The 15,015-nt window shown below is 37.1% G+C and overlaps 2 protein-coding genes across 2 annotated transcripts; one reads left to right on the top strand and one right to left on the bottom strand.

Moving 5' to 3' along the window:
* Positions 1-15: 15 nt before the first annotated feature.
* On the top strand, positions 16-2,961 carry LOC137057934 (acidic mammalian chitinase-like). Its single transcript, XM_067431046.1, has 12 exons — positions 16-25; positions 126-165; positions 268-294; positions 441-645; positions 841-897; positions 1,006-1,171; positions 1,259-1,383; positions 1,508-1,631; positions 1,719-1,901; positions 2,010-2,126; positions 2,217-2,349; positions 2,442-2,961. The coding sequence occupies exons 2-12, from the start codon at positions 141-143 to the stop codon at positions 2,696-2,698; spliced, it is 1,419 nt and encodes a 472-aa protein (XP_067287147.1). The 5' UTR covers positions 16-25; positions 126-140; the 3' UTR covers positions 2,699-2,961.
* Positions 2,962-10,171: 7,210 nt separating this feature from the next.
* LOC137057952 (acidic mammalian chitinase-like) lies at positions 10,172-13,509 on the bottom strand. Its single transcript, XM_067431066.1, has 11 exons — positions 13,473-13,509; positions 13,356-13,382; positions 13,003-13,207; positions 12,860-12,916; positions 12,593-12,758; positions 12,368-12,492; positions 12,137-12,260; positions 11,863-12,045; positions 11,638-11,754; positions 11,415-11,547; positions 10,172-10,440 (listed from the first exon to the last, which is right to left on the bottom strand). Exons 1-11 carry the CDS (start codon positions 13,495-13,497, stop codon positions 10,187-10,189), a joined length of 1,416 nt encoding a protein of 471 aa, XP_067287167.1. The 5' UTR covers positions 13,498-13,509; the 3' UTR covers positions 10,172-10,186.
* Positions 13,510-15,015: the final 1,506 nt, after the last annotated feature.

Below are 15,015 nucleotides of genomic sequence, written 5' to 3'. Positions count from 1 at the left end.
CATTTTCATCTCACAGGTACCCCAGGTATGTAACCATCAGGGATTTTCTACACTGAGAATTTAGCTAAGATGTTTAAATAAGCTATTAGTGCATTGTAATTAAGAAAAAAGTTTGTTTCTTATAGAAAATTTGCAGTAAAATGGGGAAGCTTACACTTGTAGTAGGTAAGAAATAATTTACACTGCAAAGTGGAATTTAAAGTATGTATATGTTTGATTAATTCTTTTATATTTGTAATTTACCTGATATTTTTTTGCATATTCTAGGTTTGGGCTTGGTGCTCTGCCATGTTGGTGAGTCAATGAGTATTTATTAGATCACAATCTCTTTTTTTATATATATTTGATTGCATTGTCTAGATGAGAGATGAGATATTGGAAGTGCATTTGAGTGTGTGTAAATGTCTTGTCTATGAGCTTCTTTGTGTATCCATAACCAGCCTTCTCCATGGAAATGGGCTGCTACTTCACCAACTGGTCCCAGTACAGACCTGGAATTGGAAAGTATACACCTGCAAATGTCGACCCTTTCCTTTGCACACATCTTTTTTATGCTTTCGCAATGATCAACCAAGCCAATGAGCTTATCACATATGAGTGGAACGATGAGACTCTCTACAAGGCCTTCAATGAACTCAAGAACAGGCATGTATTAGTTAAAATATAATGTTTAACACTTTTCAGATGCTAAAATTTTTGAATGACTCATAGCAAAAAAAGTTTTTGAGGAATAAGAGGAAAAAATGAGGAAATGAACCCTGCAGTTAGACATGCTAATGTAAAATTAATAGATATTGTTATATATTATGGAATCCTAAAATATCTGCATTATCCTCACAGAAATCCCACTCTTAAGACTCTCTTGGCTGTTGGTGGATGGAACTTTGGTTCAACACAGTAAGTATTTTGGTTCTTTTTTTTTCTTTCTTTTTTTTTGTCAAAACATTATCACAATAAGCAGCAGTTAAATTGGTCAACTGAAATGCAATCCAAAATTAATTTCAGGTTTTCCATAATGGTGTCCAATGCAGCAAACCGTCAGAAGTTCATTGAGTCTTCCATCATATTCCTGAGGACTTATGGATTTGATGGTATGGACTTGGACTGGGAATACCCTGGATCAAGAGGAAGTCCACCTGAAGACAAAGAAAGATTCACACTGCTGTGCAAGGTGGGTCCGATTATAACTCACTGTCTTTGTAGGCAAATTTTGTTGAGCATTATCCCAAATTTTCATTTTTGATTTTTCTCTGCACAGGAACTTGTTGAGGCCTATGAGGCTGAGGCCAAAGCTACTGGCAAACCTCAACTGATGCTGTCTGCTGCTGTATCAGCTGGTAAAGGCACAATTGATGCTGGATATGAGATTGCTGAGGTTGCCAAGTAAGTATGATGACACCAGATCATCCATCCAATAATTTTCAAAACCACTTGTCCTAGGGTCACAGCAGGCTATTGAATCAGCATTGCATGAGATGTTTTAGACCCCTCCTGATTTGTGTTCCAGATACCTGGACTTCATAAATGTGATGACTTATGACTTCCATGGAACTTGGGAAAGATTCACAGGCCACAACAGCCCCCTGTACCAAGGCTCAAAGGATGACGGAGAGCTGATCTACTTCAACACTGTAAGAACTGCTTTACTGCAACACAAAGAACACAGAGAACACCGAAAAAATAGCTCATTTTTGATGCAAAATCTCCTCCTCTTTAAGGATTATGCTATGCGCTATTGGAAGGACAACGGTACCCCCGTGGAGAAACTCAGAATGGGTTTCGCAACATACGGTCGCACATTCCGGCTGACATCTGCAGATACGGACGTTGGAGCCCCAGCTAGTGGACCTGCTTCAGCTGGAACCTATACTCGCGAGGCTGGATTCTGGTCTTACTATGAGGTGGAAGATTTAGAAAATAAATTGAATATAGGCCTTTTCATTCATACTTAAGTGTCTCAACAATCTCAACATCTAATACTGTCAATTAATATGTCAATGTCTTTATAGATCTGTGGCTTCCTAGAGGGAGCAACAGTCCAGTGGATTGAGGACCAGAAGGTGCCCTATGCCACAAAGAATGGCGAGTGGGTTGGATTTGACACCAAGGAGAGCTTCGATATTAAGGTACTTATGAGTCTTTACGGGAGTTGGACTTCATTGTCACGTTTTGCCAGCAACAGACTACAAACTCATTATTTTACTCTCAATTTATAGGTCCGTTATCTGAAAGAAAATAAATTTGGTGGAGCCTTCGTGTGGGCGCTTGATCTGGATGACTTTGCTGGACAGTTCTGTAATCAGGGGAACCATCCTCTCATGGGCCATCTGCGCAATCTTCTGGATATCGGTAGGAATATTCACAAATTATTTTTTTGCAGGACTGGTTGTTTTTGAAGAAAAAAAAGAAAAAAGAATGCTTAAGTAATATGCTTTTTGCAGAAATACCCCCTATGCCTTCAACCACCACCCCCAAACCTGGGCAAAGCACGACAAGACCCACCACAACTACCACCACCACCACTCATGCTCCAGGACCAGGATTCTGTAACGGGAAGCCAGATGGACTCTATCCTCACCCTGAAGACCACAATAAATATTATAGCTGTGCTGGAGGCAATACCTTCTTGGAAAAATGTGCAGTGGGCACTGTGTTTGATGACAGCTGTAAGTGCTGTGTTTGGCCCAAGCATCACTAATGTAAAACCTTCTGAAAAACATCTGCAAATCATGGAACAGAATACTGCACACAAATGAGACTAAACATCAGTTGTTTCATGTAAAGGAACTTTAGTGTAAACTGAACATATTTTTCTTGACTGTGTTACATCTTCATTTCATCTGGGTGTAGTTTGTAAGTGCAAGTCTCTCTTTTTGAAGGACTCCTTTGTAAATCTGTTTATTGTTCATCTTCTCCTTGCTTAGAAGAAATTAATAAACTGACTTGTCATCTGAGGAGTACTTTATAGAAATTGTATTTTTTTTTAAACTTTTTTTAAAACTTAGAAACAAACGAAAAACAACATTCAAAATCAAATATTTATCAAACGAAATAGCAAATAAAAATACAGGCTACACAGGCCACTGGATGCATGACATGAAAAAAAGAAAAAACTTTTTTTGTGTAAATTGCAGTTTTAGCATCAATGAGTTTTGAATGGCTTTATAGTGAAATATCAGATTTTTTATTAACACCACATATTATCTACCATATATTTATGGTCTGTATAGTATAACCAAAATTCTGTGGGGAGGTGTTGGATTATTTTTCACCTATATCAGAACAGGGTCTTTATGAAGCCTTCCAGCTGTAATACAGATGTGGTTCCTATAAGACTGTTTAAGCTATAGTTATTGAGACTTTAGTTCTAATTCTGTTTCTATAGCGGATAGCTCTTGTGTCTGGATGTGTTAGTGGGAGCGCAAGATTAGGCGTTGGACTGGTTTCATTTTTATATGTAAAATAGAACATTTGTAGTGTCAGTTGAAGATGATTTATCTTTCCCTTATACAATCAACTGTGGTGTTCTGCAGAGCTCCCTGTTGGGACTAATTTTGTTTTTAAGCAACCTCTTAGATCCATAATCTAAAAAACATAAAAATCTGCTATGCAGATGAATTACAGTTCTATTTATCACTGCAACCCAATGATCTGACAAGCTAAGAAGTCCTCCAAGAATGCTTAGCAGATATCTGCCAGCTATATTTTGTGAAGCTCGTCATGTCTCTTTAACTTTTATTCTTGATTGTATATTTTAAAAAGCTCCATGTATTTGCATTATTTTAATATAATCTTCTTATTATTATTATTTAATATTATTATTATCATTAATATAACATTTTCAAATATTAATCATCCTTATGTTGTAATCATTACGATCAAAGACTATAATAATTTCTTAACATGTTAATTGTGTCTGCTTAACTAAATACATGGCTTACAAACCAATAAACATATTATCTTTTAGCTGTATATTACTGCCATATGCCAAATGACATTACTTTGACACATCATCTCTGACTGATAACAGAATGCTTTTTGGTTGTAGCACTGAAGCTTGCATTTTCTATGAAGCTGCAAGCACTTTACAAAATACATTAATTTAATTCAATTAAACAACAAAAATTGCAAAATAATAATTTAGCTCTATGCTTTTGAAGATTCATTTATTCTGATTAAATGACTTTGCTGTGGTCAGTTCTTTATTTTAGACTACACTAAGAAATCTAATTAGCTTGACACCTCAATTTATAACGTACATGTTCTGTATTAGATTTTTAGAACCTGACTAGATTATCACCTCATGATGGAAATATATAGCCTGACAAGCCAGATCCACATCAAGATGTTTGGTCTCACCATTGACAGGGCTCAATCCGAGGGGCGGGATAAACGGTTGTCTTTCAAACTCCCTCTGCACGCGATAGGATAGCGCTAGAACCAACCAGAGCAACGAAAGTGAAGCGGACCTAGTTGATATATTAAACTTTCACCATATCCGGTCGGCAAAACTCAGAACACATCTTCCCTTTTTAAGAATGACTTCAGTGCCGTTCTTTGTTCTTTTCTTAGAGAAAAGCTTAACTCCAAGTCTTCCAGAGTCGCGGTCAAAGCTGATTCGAAAGGTCGCTGTTCACCAGCTTCTGCATTTACTAGTAGCATGCAAGCGCAACTCGGCCATCATTATGTTTAGCCCCGCCCACCGACTCTATACACGATGTAATTGGCCTGACCAAAGTTTGGTTTTTACAGCTCAGACGTGTATTGAGAGTTGAGGTTGTCTAATCTAGATGCCTTGGGGTTGTCTAAATCTAGATGCCGCCGGGTGCATCTAGATTTCTAGGCTAGGAAATATACACTATGTTGCCAAAAGTTTTGGGACGCCTGCCTTTACACTCTGCCTTCAACTCTTCTGGAAAGGCTTTCCTCAAGGTTTAGGAGTTTGTTTATGGTCATTTTTGACCATTCTTCTAGAAGCAAATTTGTGAGGTCAGGCGCTGATGTTGGACGAGAAGGCCTGTCTCGCAGTCTCCACTCTTAATTCAGGCTAAAGGTGTTCTATCAAGTTGAGGTCAGGACTCAGGCCAGTTAAATTCCTCTACAACAAACATGTTGGAGCAGGATGGGGCCATCCCCAAACTTTTCCCACAAAGTTGGGAGCAGGAAATTGTCCAAAATGTCTTGGTATGGTGAAGCATTAGGAGTTCCTTTCACTGGAACTAAGGGGCCAAGCCCAACCCCAGAAAAACAACCCCACACCATAATCCCCTCCCTCAACCAAACCTTACATTTGGCACAATACAGTCAGACAAGTAACGTTCTCCTGGCAACTGTCAAACTCAAACTTGTCCATCGGATTGCCAGACAGAGAAGTGTGATTCGTCACTCCAGAGAACACATATTTACTGCTCTAGAGATCAGTGGTGCCGTCCTTAACACCACTGCATCTAACACTTTCTATTGCACTTGGTAATGTAAAACCTGGATGCACCTGCTCAGCCATGGAAACCCTTTCCATAAAGCTCTCTATGCTTGAGCTAATATGAAAACCACGCAAAGTTTGGGGGTGTTCAAAAAGTTTGTGACTTCTGCGCACTGTGCACCTCAGCATGTGCTGACTGCGCTCTCTGATTTTATGTGGCTGTTGTTCCCAATTGATTCCACTTTGTTATAATACCACTAACAGTTGACCGCGGGATATTTAGTAGGACATTTCACAAATGGACTTATTGCACAGTTGGCAACTCATCAGGGTATCATACTTAAATTCACTGAGCTCCTGAGACGGGCCCATTCTTTCACAAATTGTGAAACTTTTTGTAGAGGCGGTCTGCATGCCTAGGTGCTTGATTGGCTGTGGAAGTGATTTGGAACACCTTCAATGATTTGGAGGGGTGTCCCCTGGCAATATAGTGTACTTTGAGCTATATGGTGAAATGCCACATTTCATTTTAATGCTCAATGATGGCATTTAAAAGGTTCAATATAAATTAACAACAGCTATTATAGGGTCGGATGATACAGGGAAGTGCAGAGTGTATGGTCAATAAAAGCAACAGATTATCAAGGTACATTATCAAGAGTCTTGGATACCAGATAAATAGTATGTAGCAACAAAAACAGGACAGAATCTGAAGATGTAAAAGGCAATACATTTAATATGAGAGAGCTTTACATTTATATGGCTTAGCTACACCATGTCTATTTAACTAGGTAATCTAACTAGGTTTATGACATTCTTTATGATATGAAGCACATCATCTTTTTATGTATGAGCATATCAGCAGTCTATCAGCAGACATATTGTGGGGTTTTAGGAGGGTTTGTTGAATTTTAATTTAGTTTCTTTTATTTAGACGTTCTGTTTGTCTATACTGTAATAGAGCGGTTTAGTGAACACTAACTTGTGTTTTTTAAAGACAAGTTCATGTTGCCCTTTTCACATTTCCAGGGTTCTGAGAAGCGGAAGTCATCTTAGTTTAAACTTCAACAGCGATGAATGGAAACTACAACAAATATATTTTTTGCAGTTCCATTTGCTCCATTATCAAAAGAAAAAAATCCAGATAGTATTTCTATGACTTTCCATAAGAGGAAAAAATATGGAGCGATTGATTACTGTGGACAGAGAAGAGAAATATGTCAAAATTGCAGTCACTCGCTCAGCCGTCGTGTTAATAGAAACGCCCAAACAGCAGTAGTTTTCTAAAAAATTAAATGCCAAGACAATATACAACACACACACACACACACACACACACACACACACACACACACACACACACACACACACACACACACACACACACACACACACACACACACACACACAAAATGAAAATATAAAAAGCATTGCTAGATTTATAATGTTAATAACTGTAGAAACACACAGTCTGTAAAAAGGGTCCATTGAAGTAAAATGCGAAAGTCTCTTCAAGTAATATTACCACAGACCTTTGCTCATAAATCTAAAGCAGCCATTCTAGAAATTTACTGAGGAAACTCAAGGCCAGAAATAGAAACAGAACAACTGTTATTCTCCCCTGCTAAAGTTTGCTTCAATGTGGAATTAGTAAAAAAGCAACAACAACAACAAAGAAAAACCCTGCTCAACATTAAAATTTAAAGGGATAGTTCACTTTGAAATTAAATTTTGATATGTTTTAGCTTACCTCATGGGCATCCGAGATGTAGGAGCATTTGTTTCCCCAGTAGTTTCAATTTTGTTCATTTTAGGTCAAACCGTTCTTGTCTGTGCCTCACATAATGCAGGTCTATGGTCACCACCTCAAAGAGCATAAACAGAAGTCCAAATGAAAGAATCCGACATCATAAGTACACACTGATGGCGTAAGACACGAAACAAGTGGTTTGTGTGAGAAAACGAATAGTATTTATATCGCTTTTACCTCTTGTGCACCACTACGTCCGATGATCAAAATTGAAACTACTGGGGAAACAAATACTCCTACATCTCGGATGCCCATGAGGTAATCTAAAAAATATCAAAATTTAATTTCAAAGTGAACTATCCCTTTAAGATCGCATCCTGAAACAACATTCCTGTCTGGATTTAAATGTAATCATAACTGTCCCTACCCCCTAAATCTAACACTAGCCATACATTATCCCTAAAGTCAAAGGGAAGAAGCAACTAACCCTGGTTTTAAGCCTAAACTTGAACTTGAAATAAACTGTAAACTTGGTGAAATCAGGTTCTGCAAATTGTCAACATGTGAAACATTAGAAACATGCAGCATGTTGGATCTGAAGGAATAGTACGCAGTATAAGTCACATTCACTTCTTACAGTGAAATCAATGAATGAGTAATATCTTTTTTGGTTCCATTTTTGGTTTCCATTTCACTTGATTAATCCAAAGACCACCAGGTCAGTGTTATATATTTTCTTCAGTTGAATTCTTACAATATCCTAAATGTTTCCAGCTATTTGTAAATTGTGTGAAAATTGATATTTTAACCATGGAACCGGGACGTCTGAAGGAGTCACCTGTCAATTGCATCATATCTGCGTTACCCTTGGTTTCCGGTATTCTGCAGAAGCGTTTTACTCTTAGCAGTGCAACAAGTGTCACAGCAGCCGCTGAGCGAATGAACGCACAGAATAACGTCATAATATCATTTTGAACACACTCAAATGTATCTAATATGATAAACAGAGCTGCGTTACCTCATACTCATGACCGGAAACGTGGAAATAGCGCCGGCTACTGTGTACCTTCATAATAAAAGTCCAGCTGCTCGTGAGACATGTGTTTGCGTAATGATCGCTCCAGTGGCCTTGCTCAGCTCCTTCAACATTCTGTCCTGCTCTGCTTCACAGTAACGTTAATAATCACATTCATGAACATGATTTCTGCCCGAGTCCCATCCCGATTATTTTCCACCGGCTGTGAGATGTAGACCACATATCCCAAGATTCTGCATCATCAAACAATGCCTTTGTTTTGAATAGGTGCCCTGTAGCGGACGGAAAAGTTAGTGAGGCTTTAACTTGACATCAAAGTGTGAACATAATTAAATGGCAGTTTCAAGCACACCAACTATTAACATTACCAAAACATTGCAAAAAATACCTGCCAATATGTAAACCCTAATGCTCAAACTTTCTTTTTTTCAGATTTTACAAAACTGACACATTTTTTGTAATATGGGTAAATGCTTAAATTATGCTTAAAATTATGCTTAAAAAATGTTTTTTTGTTAGATTAGTGTTAAGTGGAAGACTTAGTGTTTCATGTTTCGCTATAGGCTAGCTTAGAAGAGTTTCTGCCTTTTAATATAATGGTGTAGAGTAGACCATGACCTTGGTTTGAGAACGTTAAATGTTTTATATTGCCTTACTTATTCAGCAGTTGCTATGCTGATGCTATCAAAGCATTGTTACCAATTTAGCTTTTATTGTATTAAGTTTCCACTGTAAAATATTTAAGTTGAGATTACATGATAATTTTAAGTTAAATGAATTAGCTAGTTCAAATATTTCAAGTTAAGTTAAAATGTATGAGTACTAAATAAAAAATACTTACTTTTTTTTAGAATTTTGCTAATTGGTTTCGGGTTTACAGTGCACCACTTTTCAGCAGAAAGGCTAACTCAGAGGTAATATATTAAAGGGTTAGTTCACCCAAAAATGAAATTGATGTCATTAATGACTCACCCTAATGTCGTTCCACACCCGTAAGACCTTCATTCATCATCGAAACACATTTTAAGATATTTTATATTTTAGTCCTAGAGCATAATGCAGTCAATGCCCACTGTCCATGTCCAGAAAGCTAATAAAACATCATCAAAGTAGTCAATATGTGACATCAGTTGGTTGATTAGAGTCTCTTGAAGCATCGAAAATACATTCTGGTTTAAAAATATCAAAAACTACGATTTTATTCAGCATGGTCTTCTCCTCCATGTGCCTCCAAAAAGAATCAAACGGTTCATGAATCAGTGAATCGATCAATGATTCGGGTCGCCAATGTCACGTGATTTCAGCAGTTTAGCAGTTACTACCATATGGTTACTACCATTCAGCAGTACGGGTGTTGAACGGCATTAGGGTGAGTCATTAATGACATCAATTTCATTTTTGGGTGAACTAACCCTTTGTAATCCTTAATTGTAATCCTCTATGAAGATCTTCAGCGTCTAATTAACTGAATATTTCTTGCCCCAAATTGCAGATATTCTGCTTGGGACTGTTAAATTCTGTCTTGATTATTGATAGAACAGATATGTTTGTCCATAACATAATGCAAATGCTAATTAATCATCTGTCATGGTGGAAAGTGTTTTTTTATTCATCCCATCATGCATTCTGTTTTGAATGCAAGATGATGCAATACAATGTAACTAGAATCTCTTTTGATGGTTGCATGTTGTTTATTTATATGAGGTTTTATTTTTTACCCTTTAAAATGCATTGTTACTCACACGAGTCATATTAACAGATTTACAGTTTGAGATATTCAAAAAGAAGAAACATAAAAAAGCATTACACACAAATACAATACGCTCAAACGGAAAGATAAAGCACAAAGAATTATGCTCATTGTACATTAATGAAACTGAAACATAAAGTCATATATGTTTAGTTTGGATTCATTTGTGTGTTTAAGCAAATGTGCAGTGTCCTGTTTCACTGATGTTTTTTTCAAATTGGTGATTCCTTAGTGTTTAGGCCAGCTACAGCATTTACAGCTATTATCAAACACAGTGCCTGGGCCACATTTATCCATGTAAGTATTGCCTCCAGCACAGTTATAAAATTTGTTGCTGTCTTCAGGGTGAGGATAGAGTCCATCTGGCTTCCCATTACAGAATCCTGGTCCTGGAGCATGAGTGGTGGTGGTGGTAGTAGTGGTGGTTTTTATGGTTGTTTGTCCAGGTTTGAGGGTGGTGGTTGGAGGCAGAGGGGGCAATTCTTAAAAAACAAGAACAAAGGTATATTAGCATTTGCCAGGGGCAAATCACTGTTTTGGGGGTCTCCCAATTGTACTCTCAAAGTCACATTTATAGGTCAGTTAGATTTTATTTTGCTTATAATTTTTAACCCTTCTGTCAGTGGCTTATTGAAATACAAATTGGAAGATGGCATTGCCATCTTTGTCTGAGTATGAGGTTTTGTGGCACCACCCCCTACTGGTTAGAAAAATGACTTTTTAATAAATAGGCTTATACGTTTCCAACATTTTTGAAATTTCAAGGTATTCCTTGACTCACATGTTAACTAAAGAGTGCAATGTTGTCCAATTTACCAAGGTCAGTCAAAATACTTGTCTGCCAATTTGCATTTTACCACAGACTGCCTTAGCTTGCTTAGGGCGAACAGCGCCACCTAGTGATCACAATTCAGACCCCGCAGAACAAAGTTATCACATCGATTGTTTATATTCGGAACAATTTAGCCAAAGTGATAAAAGAATATCACCTCCTGACACAGAACACAGCTCATTAATGTTAGTTTCAACAATGGACCAATCAGAAAACGCCAGGGGTGGGGAAAGCATCGCAACAGCCTGCTTGCTATGTGTAATTGGTTGGCTAGATGACTACAGGTGGGAGTGGATGCAGGTCTTATTTATTTTTAAATGCAAAAGATAAATGGTAGAAAGATATGTAATGGATTACAATCAACCAATCAGCTGTCAGCTGTTAAATTTAAGTACACCATTAGATAATAGCAATTTAGGTCAACCAATGACAAAGCAATACTTCATTTTGTTCAGTCTATGCTATGGTGTAAAAGGTCGCATTAGCAACTAAAGAAAAAAACACTTGAGCAAAACTTGATCAGGTCAAAGTGTCTATTTGGTATAATTTGTTTAATCAGTTGGCATTCCACTGGCAGTATATATATATTTTAATGTTTTGTAAAGGCAACGTGAATATTCCTACCGATATCCAGAAGATTGCGCAGATGGCCCATGAGAGGATGGTTCCCCTGATTACAGAACTGTCCAGCAAAGTCATCCAGATCAAGCGCCCACACGAAGGCTCCACCAAATTTATTTTCTTTCAGATAACGGACCTATAAATTGAGAGTAAAATACTGAGTTTGTAGTCTGTTGCTGGCAAAACGTGACAATGAAGTCCAACTCCCGTAAAGACTCAAAAATACCTTAATATCGAAGCTCTCCTTGGTGTCAAATCCAACCCACTCGCCATTCTTTGTGGCATAGGGCACCTTCTGGTCCTCAATCCACTGGACTGTTGCTCCCTCTAGGAAGCCACAGATCTATAAATACATCGACATATTAATTGACAGTATTAGATGTTGAGATTGTTGAGACATTTAAGTATGAATGAAAAGGCCTATATTCAATTTATTTTCTAAATCTCCCACCTCATAGTAAGACCAGAATCCAGCCTCGCGAGTATAGGTTCCAGCTGAAGCAGGTCCACTAGCTGGGGCTCCAACATCCGTATCTGCAGATGTCAGCCGGAATGTGCGGCCGTATGTTGCGAAACCCATTCTGAGTTTCTCCACGGGGGTACCGTTGTCCTTCCAATAGCGCATAGCATAATCCTTAAAGAGGAGGAGAGTTTGCATCAAAAATGAGTTCGCTATTTATTCGGTGTTCTCTGTGTTCTTTGTGTTGCAGTAAAGCAGTTCTTACAGTGTTGAAGTAGATCAGCTCTCCGTCATCCTTTGAGCCTTGGTACAGGGGGCTGTTGTGGCCTGTGAATCTTTCCCAAGTTCCATGGAAGTCATAAGTCATCACATTTATGAAGTCCAGGTATCTGGAAAAATGTTTTGGAGGAGTTTAAAACATCTCATGCTACTGCATACATTCATCTCAATGCTTTGTCAATTTGCAAATGTCTCGATTCAGTGTTTTTATACTTACTTGGCAACCTCAGCAATCTCATATCCAGCATCAATTGTGCCTTTACCAGCTGATACAGCAGCAGACAGCACGAGTCTGCGTCTGCCAGTAGCTTTGGCCTCGGCCTCATAGGCCTCAACAAGTTCCTGCAAAGGCCAACATATAATTATACATAAAAAGAGATTATATAAGTAAAGAGCACCACCAAATTTGCTTAAAAAAACAGTGAGTTATAATCGGACCCACCTTGCACAGCAGTGTGAATCTTTCTTTGTCTTCAGGTGGACTTCCTCTTGATCCAGGGTATTCCCAGTCCAAGTCCATACCATCAAATCCATAAGTCCTCAGGAATTTGATGGAAGACTGAATGAACCTCTGACGGTTTGCTGCATTGGACACCATGATGGAGAACCTGAGAAATTAAGGAACAATGTTTTCATTTCATTCGGCCAAACAATTTGACAATTAAAGCAAAATGTTTGTTTTGTTTTTTAATTTGTACAGATTACTTACTGTGCTGAACCAAAGTTCCATCCACCAACAGCCAAGAGAGTTACAAGATGGGGATTTCTGTGAGGATAATGAAGATAATTTACAATGTCATAATATTTTCAGAATTAATAACAGTTAATTGTGACATTTTAACTAAAACATGCCTGTTCTTGAGTTCATTGAAGGCCTTGTAGAGAGTCTCATCGTTCCACTCATATGTGATAAGCTCATTGGCATGGTTGATCATTGCGAAAGCATAGAAAAGATGCGTGCAAAGGAAAGGGTCGACATTTGCAGGTGTATACTTTCCGATTCCAGGTCTGTACTGGGACCAGTTGGTGAAGTAGCAGCCCATTTCCATGGAGAAGGCTGGTTATGGATACACAAAGAAGCTCTTAGACAAGACATTTTCTCCCTACAGTGATGATGACCTTTCTGATTTCAACATATCAGTGATTAATAGTTCATTAAAATGAATGATATAATTGCACGACAGAATAAATACTTATTGACTCACCAACATGGCAGAGCACCAAGCCCAAACCTAGAATATGACATTATATTATGTAAATGACGAATATAAAAAAGAATGAATAAAACGCATTGTGTAGTGTATATTATTTTGACATATTACCTGCTATAAGTGTAAGCTTCCCCATTTTTATATCCAATTTTTCTGCAAGCAAAAAAAAAAAAAAAAGTTTCAATAATTACATTTAAAAAATAGCAGAAATAAGGATATTAAGTTGAATGAAATCCTTACATACCCCGGGGTACCTTAAGCTGGAAAAATGTAAAGAGGAACTTCAGGACCCCGAGGTATTTATAGCAATTGGGAGTTGTCTAGGCCATATAGGAAGATTTATCAGGATGATGTAAGATATGGTATCGCCTGTAACCTATGACCTAAAATGACAATAAAATATGTAACTAAAATACCTTTGGCCTTTTCAGCGCAATTTGTGTGAAGCTAAAATCATAGATAAGATGAAAAATGGGACTGCTGCAATAAAATGGACGCAATGTGCAAAATTGTCTGTTACACTGATATGGATTTAGCAAGGGATCTATTAACTTCAACATATAAATGAAAATTCAGCTAAGGCCCTATACAATATTATGTATTTACTTTTGTAAGAATTAAATATTATGGAGTCATTATGCATGAAATGAAAATGTGCAATAAACATAAAGGGAAACATAAGTCCTTTATAACTAACTCTGAGACAATACATTAAGTAGATAATACATCAATTATCTCTTTTAATAGTAATTGTTATTCTAACCAATCAAAATACTGCTAGCTGTATTATACTACACTGTAAAAATATTGTTGGTTTAACTTAAAAAAGTAAGTAACCTGGTTGCCTTAAATTTTTGAGTTTGTTGAAATAAAAAATTTGAGTTGATACAATGAAGTAAATTGGTTTAAAAAATACACTGTAAAAAATTGTTAGTTTCTTTTTGGTTTAACTTAAAAAAGTAAGTAACCTGGTTTCCTTAAAGTTACACTGTGTACATTTTTTAGTTTATTCTTAGCTAAAAACACTTAGTTCTTTAAAAAATGTATGTGCTCATTAATGTATATTTACTTCTTTCAAGTAATAAAGTATTCTCATTAATTTATAATATGCCATTGAAAATACATACGTGTGAGGGGTTCGAATGCCGGTCGCCATGTTGCCCCTCCATCTTGAAAGTACATTAGCCAAAGAGGGACATACCCGTAAATTCAAGCTTCGCCTTTCGCCTTTTAACACTCGATGGCACATTCGTGTCGAATGTGAAGAGGGGGATTGCCGTGTTAATCTTGGACTAAATCGTCCACCGTGGGAGTTAAAACAAAATCATAATTGAGAGGAACAGAAACTAATATTCACTGGATGGTCATATACCTTTACACTGCTAGATGGGGGAAAATATCACACAGAGTAGCGTTAAAATGTTGAGTTTATTGCAATTAAAAATTTGAGTTGATACAATGAAGGAAACTTATTTAATAAATAGAAACTCAAAATATTATTGTATCTGTGCACAATTTGGTTTTCACAAATGAAACAGACACAATTACCCAATATGCTTTTAAAAATAATATTTGAATAGAGGTTGTCAATTCTCAAACATGTTCATTGTATTAACTCAAAATTTTAATTTTAATTAATTTAAAATTTTAAGGC

This window comes from Pseudorasbora parva, chromosome 22, assembly GCF_024679245.1.
Source record: "Pseudorasbora parva isolate DD20220531a chromosome 22, ASM2467924v1, whole genome shotgun sequence".
Lineage (NCBI taxonomy): Eukaryota > Metazoa > Chordata > Actinopteri > Cypriniformes > Gobionidae > Pseudorasbora > Pseudorasbora parva.
This window is presented reverse-complemented; position numbering and strand designations above follow the sequence as displayed.